Here is a 10833-nt window from a genome sequence, read left to right as displayed (position 1 = left end):
CTTTTAGCCACCAGATGACACGATTGTACATTTCCTCAGAGACATCTGAAAGTAACAGAGATTGTTGTTTTTTTTACTCTGTGGGATGTACGTCCCTCCCCCCACTACTTAACATCTCCCTTTCTAGCTCCATATTTCTCCCCCCAAAGGTGCCCTCAGCCCTTGATTCTTTCCAAGAAGCCCCTGCAGACTAGGACTAAACTCCCCCCTCCCTTTTCTCCACCCTCTTTGTGCCACTATTAATGCCTTTCCCTTCTTTGAAGTCTGGGTCCTAGCATATCTATGCCCCACCTTCACCACTTTGTTGTCAGAATATTTGCCTGAGAACCTTATTTTCTTTACTAGTCCTTACCAGCCCTCACCCAGCTCAGTTCTTCATCTCCATTCTTGGGAAGCACTTTCCACCCTGCAAACCACTCTCTACTACCCTCCATTGAAAGGTTAAGCAGGGTTGCCTGGAGGAGTCAATGCCTGACGCTGGCCCAAGCACTGTCACCAAAGTCATTAGCTTGGAGCTCAGAGAAGCTGGCAGGGAAGGAATGGAGCAATGGGTTCAAGGATGGGACTAACTTTAGCACTGGCAGGAGGGCAGCTCTGAGGCCCAGATTGAAGAAGGGGGGCCTTTCCTGCCCACCCCAATGTCCCACCTCACTAAATTGGGACGGCACCTGGGCAGTCTGCTTCTTCACATACCCAAGAAGAAAGCATTAAACCTTTGAATGGGTTGTTTGGAGGAGCACTTGAGGGCCTGTGGCACTTCGCTCAATGATGCCTGGTTTGGAGACTTCTTTGGTAATGCTGGTGGTGGTGGTGGTGGTGGTGATGGACTTGCCTTCTCTCTCTGGAACATCATTTCCTCACAGGAAGGACTTGAGTCCATTTCAAAAAAGGACAATGAAGGATCTGGGGGAGGAGGGGACTTAGACACAGAATCAGGTGTTGTCGGCCGGCTTTGGGGTGTTTCAACTTCAGGATTGAGTAAGGTCCACCATGAGGAATCAGGCCCATACCTAGGTAAGGACCGAGGGGGTAAAGGCCGAGGGGTCAGTTCCAGTTCTGCGTGGACAGAGTGCTTTCGGGAGGGTCCTGGGGACATGCAGAGGCTTTCTGAAGGCCTTTGGGTGTGCTGCTTATAGCTGTGCTCTGGAGTGACAAACACTGGTTTTGGGGGGCTCTCAGACACTACTCGAGATGTCACCCGGGATGCTGAATGTAGTAACTGTCCCTCTGGGGAGATGGTGACCCTGCGGCCAACCTCGCTGTTTCCTCTGGTTGAGGACCTCAGGTTGGACTCCACTTCTGATGATATTAAGACCTTTGGGGAGGGCTTGATGTCAGCGTAGACAGAATGCTTGCGGATAGACTCAGGATCTGGACGTATAGGAACTTGGTGTCCACCATCCAAATCCTTAAGGACAGAGAGTCTGAGGGATGACTCCATGTTCATATTCCTATGCAAAGCCTTGGGTTCTGTAAAGATTGAGCTGAGACGATTCATTTCAAACTCTTGGCCGGGGATCCTTCTCTGGGCTGTCCGAGAGTCTGCATTGACACGGCCACTGCTGTGTTCTGGGCTAGAGGGTCTCCTTGAAGATCTGATATCAGTAGCAGTCAAACCCTTTCGGATGGGCTCAGTTTGGACTGCTTCATCCTTTGGGCAAACTAAAGTCCTACGGGGAACTCTGACCCCTTGTGGATACTGGACCTTGGAGGGTGGGTCTTCTTCTTGTAAGATCTGTACGTTATCCTTCTGGTCTACAAAACTCAACCGGCGAGAGGATTTGGCATCTGGGATTAGGGAGTAGCGATTACTCATGTCACGCCCTGGCTTGCTCTCACCACCTCTTCGTGTTGATTCCTCTCTGGATGGACTAACGTTCCGCTGCATCTGGACAGCCTGGGAAGCTGTCTGACTCTGCTGGCTCTTTCGATGAAGAGAGTGATGGCGGTATGTTTCTGATTTTGATCGAGTATCATTTCCTGGAGGGACGGGTGTTCCAGCAAGGCCAGGCCCTGACTGGGGGGAGCTAGATCGAGCATAGTCTGATGTTGAATAGAGAGTGGTGAGATGCCCAGCTTCTGATCTTCGATGTGGCAAAGGGCTTATGGGGGCTGCAGCACTTCGTGAGCTCGAGGCAAGAATGTACCCTGGTCCCCGCTGAGGAATTGTGTTAGTATCCTCAGACCCTTTTGGTGCTGAAACTGCTACCTTGGACCCAGTTTTATTAGTCTTGACCATCCGATACACTGAGCTCCTCTGGGTGGATCCCATATTTTACTGGCTGGCTTGTATCGAGGGTCTTAATGAAGTCTGGAAATTTACCCTCAGTTTTAAACACTGCTGTTCTTGCACTCCCACCAAAGTGGCTGTTATTCTAAGAGTGTCTCAAATAGTCCCCTTAGCTACCTGCCTGGTGATGTCATAAAGGAAGGAGCTTCCTACTAAACATCCTGGCATACAGCCACAATTTGTTTTTAAGTAGACTCCATGCCCGATGTGGGGTTAGAAGTCATGACCTTGAGATCAAGAGTCGTGTGGTCTACTGACTGAGCCAACCAGATGTCCCTTCAGCAACAATCCTTCAGAGAATCTCAAGCAGTAACTGCAAGGAAACTGAGGATTTGTCTTTGGAGTTGACACCACCAAGTCTTTGGCCAAGTTCTTAGCAAACCCAGATTTTCCTAGTACACATAGAAGTCTCCAGACTCTCCCTTACTCTCCCCAGATTCTAGGAATTCCCAGACTCATCCAGAGAAGGAATCAGCCTGATTATCCTACTAAGGCAAGCCTACTCAACTCAATCACTCTGTGTTAGTCCCGGTTTTAGTAAGATGCCAAGTACAAAGTTGTCCCAATTTAGTTCGGAACTGCACTGTACGGAAGTAAAAAAAAAATAGAGCTCCAGGCTTTTCTAGGTTTCAGAGGTAGTTTGGTTGACCCAGGGGTAAAAATCCAGATTGCTCAAATCATAAATTCTCACATTCTCGGCCCAGGAGTGAGCATAGGATTGTAGGAAGGATTCGGAGTTAGTCATTGGTTTCAATCATAAATGACTAGTTGTGCACCTTAGACAAGTTACATGACTTTCCTGAGCTTTGATTTCTTCATCTGGAAACCAATGTCTGGTAGGTGTTGTATAACAAATGTTAGTGTCCTTTCTCACAATCCTCTCCCCTCAGCTATCCTAATTAGACGGACGCTGGATCTTTCTTGATTTGAAGAGTGCCTTTGCATCTTGGATGACCATTTTGGATGAGAGACACGATCATCTTTCTTTCCCTTTCATAGGCTCCTCTCTACCATATCCACATCCCACTACTGACTCTGAAGGATTATTGTGGTTATATGATGGTCAGATTCATTGTTTCTGGATCTTTAAATTCACCTTTATTGAAGACAAAATTAAAACCAAAACCAACATGTTTTTAGGTAACAGGAATCTCAATAGACTGAGAAACCTTGAGCTACTGACAAGGCTTTATAAAACACTTGGCTAACCATTATACCTTGTTTTACAGAAAAGGATAAAAGTAGAATATTTACAAGCCAGATATCTTGAAAATACTAAGGGTAAGCCAAGTTGAAGTGAAGATGGTTCCTATTTATATTTATTTGATATCTTATTGTTATAAAATTGAGACTGGCTGGGGCGCCTGGGTGGCTCAGTTGGTTAAGCGACTGCCTTCGGCTCAGGTCATGATCCTGGAGTCCCTGGATCGAGTCCTGCATCGGGCTCCCTGCTCGGCAGGGAGTCTGCTTCTCCCTCTGACCCTTCCAACCCTCCCCCCTCTCATGTGCTCTCTCTCTCTGTCTCTCTCTCTCAAATAAATAAATAAAATCTTAAAAAAAAAATTGAGACTGGCTGACTTGAACAAAACTTTCCTATGAGATTCTACTTTCTTCTTCTTCTTCTTTTTTTTTTTTTGGAGAGGGAGGGGCAGGGAGGGGCAGAGGGAGAGAGAATTTTAAGCAGGCTCCACTCACAGTGTGGCCGATGAGGGGGCTCAGTTTCACAACCCTGAGATCCTGACGTGATCCAAAATCAAGAGTCAAAATGCTTAACCCACTGAGTCACCCAGGCACCCCTGAGATTCTACTTTCAATACAATGACTTATTGATATATAACCTTTAACCATGAGTCTATAATGCTTATTTGTTTGTCTGGGAAGATTATATTTCTCTTTATAAATTTATTGAGAGTGAATTTGAATTTCCCTATCGACATGTAACATTAAGTCTGCTATCACTTTTGTGATCTTATTAAAATCAGCTCAGTTGTTACATTCTCTTAATATTGGGGAAAATATACATTTTTCCTTTCAGTGTTCAATTTCAGGATAAGTAAACACAAAAGGTTGAATTTTACAGAAATGTTGCAAAACACACACAGAATCTTGATATTTTCCTCCTCATAAATAGTCTAACTTTAATCAATCTGTGCCTGAGTCACAGGTGGGTTCTTTGAAGGTTATGCTCCCTTGCTTCTCTTGCTTTTCCTACTGGCAGGGGTATGATGAAGATAAAATGTGATGACAGGTGTAAAAGCAGTATTTTTTTTTTTTAGATTTTATTTATTTATTTGAAAGAGAGAGAATGAGAGAGAGAGCACGAGAGGAAAGAGGGTCAGAGGGAGAAGCAGACTCCCTACTCAGCAGGGAGCCTGATGTGGGACTCGATTCCGGGACTCCAGGATCATGACCTGAGCCGAAGGCAGTTGCTTAACCAACTGAGCCACCCAGGCGCCCTGGTGTAAAAGCAATATTAAACTGTTTTATTTTTAATGGAAGCCATACAGCAAGGGACAGGATTGCCAGGGATGGCCACTTGGTTGATGGGCTCTCTGGTACTAGCCTGTCTCCAGATGGCCCCCAATGATTCTCACCTTCTAGTAATCGTGCCTTTATGTAGTCCCCTCTCATTCTGAATCAGGGCTTGCCCTTTGTGACCAATAGAATTTAGCAGAAATGATGGTATGTGACTTTTTTTTTTTAAGATTTATTTATTTAGGGGTGCCTGAGTGGCTCGATCAGTTGAGTGACCCACTCTTGGTTTCGGCTCCGGTCATGATCTCAAGGTCCTGGGATGGAGCCCCACAATAAGGCTCCGCATTCAGCAGGGAGTCTGCTTGAGGATTCTCTCTCTCCCTCTCCCCTCTCCACCCTGCCCCGCTGGCTCACACTCTTCTCTTTCTCTCTAATAAATAAATTTTATTTGAGAGAGAGAGAGCACAAGGAGGAGGGGCAGTGGGAGAGGGAGAGAGAATCCCAAGCAGACTCTGCACTGAGTACAGAGCCCAACACAGGGCTCGATCTCAAGACCCCAAGATCACAACCTGAGCCTAAACCAAGAGTCAGACACTTAACCAACAGCGCCACCCAGGTGCTCCAATGGTATGTGACTTCTGAAGCTGGATCATAATGGCATTGCACCTTTTGTTTTGGTCTCTTGGATTGCTCACTCTGGGGAAAACCAGCTGCCATATGGTGAGGACACTCAATGGGAGACCCAGGTAGAAAGGAACTGAGGTCGCTAGTCAACAGTCCAGACCAATTTGCTTGTCATGTGAGTAAGCCAAATTGGAAATGCATCAAACTATAACCTCAGGAGAGATCCTGAGCCACAACTGCCTAGCTGAGCCACTTCCGAATTCCTGACATATAAAAACTATTAGAGACAATAAATGGTTATTTCTGGGGCACCTGGGTGGCTCAGTCAGTTAAGCGTCTGCCTTCAGCTCAGGCTATGATCCAGGGGTCCTGGAATCAAGCCCCGAGTCAGGCTCCCTGCTCAGCGGGAGTCTGCTTCCCCCTCTCCCCCTCCCCCTGCTCATGCTTGGGCCCTTCCCCACCCTCTCAAATAAATAAATAAAATAAAATGGTTATTGCTATTTTTTTTTAAAGATTTTATTTATTTATTTGAGAGACAGAGAATGAGAGAGAGAGAGCACGAGAGGGAGGAGGGTCAGAGGGAGAAGCAGACTCCCTGCCGAGCAGGGAGCCCGATGCGGGACTCGATCCCGGGACTCCAGGACCATGACCTGAGCCGAAGGCAGTCGCTTAACCAACTGAGCCACCCAGGCGCCCCGGTTATTGCTATTTTAAGTCACTAAGTTTTGGAGGTGACTTCTTATGTAGCAATAATTATGTAGAATCAATTTCTCTAGTGTTGACTTTATTAACCAAGCACAGAGCCCAATATATAAACCAGAATAGCAACTTATTAATATACTTTGAGACACACAACTGTTGAGCGGATTGGAAAGCCAGGTCATTCTCTTCTTATAGACACACCAACTTCAAGAGGAAGAAAAGTTGCTTGGTGAACATGGAATTGGATCAAGAAGTTAGTATGATGATCCTCAAGAGGGCAACGCCTGTCACAGAGCCCTAGACATACATAGTGCACCCCTCATACACCCACCCACAATGCTTTAACTGAGCATCCATCCCCAGTGTCTGGCTCCTAAAATTTCATTTCTCTATGCTTTACACTAATCATTCCTTTCTGTTAAGCAGTTTTTCTTCAAGTGAATCCTAATAAAATTGACTACATTTATGGTCACTTAATTATAATGACATTATAGTCCTACCTCCAACTGATTTAAGTATTCCTAAACCCCTTTTATTCTCCAAACGGAAAATAGCTTAAAAAGAATTATAACAAATTGAAATCACCTGAAAAGACCATTTTACTACTTTAATAAGCATCTTTCTAGACATCTATGCATTTGTCACATGTAGACATTTATTCATACATTTTCATGGGGTCATAATGTACCTACCAGCATCCTATTACTAGCATTAGTCAATAATATGCCATGGACACCTTTCTGTGTCAATAAATCTATATGACACAATTTCTCATTAGCCCACTTACGGTTGTTCCATAATTTAAAAAAATTTATTGGGGTAAAACACACACAACGTTTACCATCTTAACTATTCTGACGTGTATAGTTTAGTGGTATTAAATACATTCACACTGTTATGCAAACATCATCACCGTCCATCCCCCTCTTTTCATCTTGTAAATTTACCATTTTAGCCATTTTTAAGTGTACAATGCATTGTCATGAAGTACAATAACAATGTTGTGCGACCATCACCACTCACTACCCATTTCTAGAACTTTTTCATCATCCCAAACACTCTATACCTATTAAACAGTAACTCCCTATTCTCCCCCTACCCCAGCCCTGACAACCAGCATTATACTTTCTGTCTTTAGCATTTGGACTACTGTAAGTAACTCAAAAAAAAAAAAAAAAAAAAAAAAGGAATCATATGGTGTTTTCTTTCTGATTGTGTTATTTCACTTAGCATAATGTCCTCAAGGTTCACCTACATTGTAGCTTACTGCAGAATTTCTTTCCTTTTTAAAGCTGAATAATATTCCATTGTATTTACCACATTTTGCTTGTCCCTTCATCCATTTATGGACACTGTTGGTTGCACATGTTAGCTATAATGCTACCATGAACATTGGTATAGAAATATCTCTTGGGAGACACTGCTTTCAATTCTTTTGGGTACATATTCAGAAGTGGGATATATTGTTGGGTCATATGGCAATCTTGTTTTTAAAGATTTTATTTGAGAGAGAGAGAGAGAGCACAAGTAGGCAGAGTGTCAGGCAGATGGAGAGGGAGAAGCAGGCTCTCCGCTGAGCAGGGAGCCAGATGTGGGGCTCGATCCCAAGACCCCAGGATCATGACCTGAGCCGAAGGCAGCCGCTTGAGCCACCCAGGCGCCCCTAGTCATATGGTAATTCTATTTTTAATTTTTTGAGGAACAACCATACTGCTTTCCAAAGTGACTATACCATCTTACATTCCCACCAATAGTGCACAGCGGTTCTAATTTGAAACATTTTTGCCAACACTTGTTTTCTGTTTCTTCCATAGTAGCCACCTTAAAGAATGTGAGGTGGTAACTCATTGTAGTTTTGATTTGCATTTCCTAATAGTGATGTTGAGCATCTTTTCATGATTGACTATTGATGTATCTTCTTTGGAGAAATGTGTATTCAAGTCCTTGCCCAATTTTGAATTGGATTTTTTTGTTGTTGTTGAATTTTAGGAGTTCTCTATATATTCTGGATATAGATCCTTATCAGTTACATGATTTGCAAATTATTTCTCATTCTAGGGGTTGCCTTTTCACTCTGTGGATAGTAAATTTTAAATTTTCATTAAGTCCAACATGTCTATTTTTTATTTTGTTGGCTGTACCTTTGATGTCGTATCCAAGAAATCATTGCCAAATCCGATACTGCAAAATTTTGTCCTACGTTTTCTTCTAAGAGTTTTATTGTTTTCAGCCTTAGATTTAGGTAATCCATTTTGAGTTAATTTTTGTATATGGTGTTAGATAAATATTAGATAAGAATCTCATTCTTTTGCATGTGGAGATCCAGTTTTCGCAGCATCATTTGTTGAAGAGACTGTCCTTTCCCCATGGTCTTGGCATCCTTGTCAAAAATCATTTGACTCTAAGTGCAAAGTTTTTTTCTTAATTTTTTTATTAACATATAATGTATTATTTGTTTCAGAGGTACAGGTCTGTGATTCATCAGTCTTACACAATTCACAGCGCTCACCATAGTACATACCCTCCACAATGTCTATCACCCAGCCATCCCATCCCTCCCACCCCCCTCCCCTCCAGAAACCCTCAGTTTGTTTCCTGAGATTAAGAGTCTCTTACGGTTTGTCTCCCTCTCTGGTTTCATCTTGTTTCATTTTTCCCTCCCTTCCCCTATGATCCTCTGTCTTCTCAAAATCCTCCTATCAGTGAGATCATACGCTACTTATCTTTCTCTGATTGACTTATTTCACTTAGCATAATACCCTCTAGTTCCATTCACATTGCAAATGGCAAGATTTCATTTTTTTATGGCTGTGTAATATCCCATTGTATATATATACCACATTTTCTTTATCCATTCATCTGTTGATGGACATCTAGGCTCTTTCCATAGTTTGGCTATTGTGGACATTGCTGCTATAAACATTGGGATACATGTGCCCCTTCGGATCCCTACATTTGTATCTTTGAGGTAAATACCCAGTAGTGCAATTGCTGGGTCGTAGGGTAGCTCTATTTTAAACTTTTTGAGGAACCTCCATACTGTTTTCCAGAGTGGCTGCACCAGCTTGCATTCCCACCAACAGTATAGGAGGGTTCCCCTTTCTCTGCATCCTCGCCAACATCCATCGTTTCCTGACTTGTTAATTTTAGCCATTCTGACTGGTGTGAGGTGGTATCTCATTGAGGTTTTGATTTGTATTTCCCTAATGCCGAGAGATGTTGGACACTTTTTCATGTGTCTGTTGGCCATTTGGATGTCTTCTTTGCAGAAATGTCTGTTCATGACTTCTGCCCATTTCTTGATTGGATTATTTGTTTTTTGGGTGTTGAGTTTGATAAGTTCTTTATGGATTTTGGATACTAGCCCTTTATCTGATGTGTCATTTGCAAATATCGTCTCTCATCCTGTCAGTTGTCTTTTGGTTTTGTTGACTGTTTCCTTTGCTGTGCAAAAGCTTCTTATCTTGATGAAGTACCAATAGTTCATTTTTGCCCTTGCTTCCCTTGCCTTTGGTAAAGTGTCTAGGAAGAGGTTGCTGCTTGTGTTCTCAAGGATTTTGATGGGATTCCTGTCTCACATTCAGGTCTTTCATCCATTTGAGTCTATTTTTGTGTGTGGTGTAAGGAAATGGTCCAGTTGCATTCTTCTGCATGTGGCTATCCAATTTTCCCAACATCATTTGTTGAAGAGACTGTCCTTTTTCCACTGGACATTCTTTCCTGCTTTGTCTAAGATTAGTTGACCATAGAGTTGAGGGTCCATTTCTGGGCTCTCTATTCTGTTCCATTGATCTATGTGTCTGTTTTTGTGCCAGTACCATACTGTCTTGATGATTACAGCTTTGTAATAGAGCTGGAAGTCCAGAATTGTGATGCCGCCAGCTTTGGTTTTCTTTTTTAACATTCCTCTGGCTATTCGGGGTCTTTTCTGGTTCCATACAAATTTTAGGATTATTTGTTCCATTTCTTTGAAAAAAGTGGATGCTATTTTGGTAAGGATTGTATTAAATGTGTAGATTGCTCTAAGTAGCATAGACACTTTAACAATATTTGTTCTTCCAATCCATGAGCATGGAACGTTTTTCCATTTCTTTGTGTCTTCCTCAATTTCTTTCATGAGTATTTTATAGTTTTCTGAGTACAGATCCTTTGCCTCTTTGGTTAGATTTATTCCTAGATATCTTATGGTTTTGGGTGCAATTGTAAATGAGATCGACTTCTTAATTTCTCTTTCTTCTGTCTTGTTGGTGGTGTATAGAAATGCAACTGATTTCTGTGCATTGATTTTATATCCTGCCACTTTACTAAATTCCTGTATGAGTTCTAGTGTATGTGTGAAGTTTTATCACAGCTCTCTCTTCTATTCCATTGATCTGTATGTCTGTCTTTACACTAGTACCATATTGTTTTGCTTACTGTAGCTAGATTTGCAAGTTTGGAAATCAGGAAGGGTGAGTCCTCCAATTTTGGTTCTTTTGCAAGATTGCTTTGGCTATTTGGGGTCCATTGAGATTTCATATGAATTTTAGGAAGGGTTTTCCTATTTATGCAAAAAAAGTCATTGGGGGGCAACCCTCCGGGTCCCCTCCCTCCTCGGGAGCTTTGTACTATCACTTTGCTAATGCTCAATAAACCTTGCTTTGCTGCCCACCACTCTGTCTGGTCTACCTCTTCATTCTTCAAAGCAGCGTGACCAAGAACCGCAGGTACCGACAGGAAAAAATCTTACAAGAATCCCAGGG

The 10833-nt window shown here is 42.8% G+C and overlaps 2 protein-coding genes across 3 annotated transcripts in view; both read right to left on the bottom strand.

Annotated features, from left to right (window-relative positions):
- Nucleotides 1-10833, bottom strand: part of TEX14 (testis expressed 14, intercellular bridge forming factor) — a 74290-nt gene continuing 63457 nt past the window's right edge. Inside the window, exon 29 of one of the 2 annotated variants that reach the window (XM_064582948.1) lies at nt 1-45. In XM_064582948.1, the coding sequence (XP_064439018.1) occupies nt 36-45 (10 nt within the window). In that variant the 3' untranslated portion in view covers nt 1-35. The remainder of the gene's footprint in view (nt 46-10833) is intronic. The other variant, XR_010408608.1, reaches the window with a different exon arrangement.
- Nucleotides 686-2442, bottom strand: SEPTIN4 (septin 4). Its single transcript, XM_054511172.2, has one exon. It carries the CDS (start codon nt 2270-2272, stop codon nt 686-688), a length of 1587 nt encoding a protein of 528 aa, XP_054367147.2. The 5' UTR covers nt 2273-2442.

Source organism: Mirounga angustirostris, unplaced genomic scaffold (assembly GCF_029215605.1).
Source record: "Mirounga angustirostris isolate CCGP_5_RB_7025 unplaced genomic scaffold, mMirAng1.0.hap1 SCAF_17, whole genome shotgun sequence".
NCBI classification, from domain to species: domain Eukaryota; kingdom Metazoa; phylum Chordata; class Mammalia; order Carnivora; family Phocidae; genus Mirounga; species Mirounga angustirostris.
This window is presented reverse-complemented; position numbering and strand designations above follow the sequence as displayed.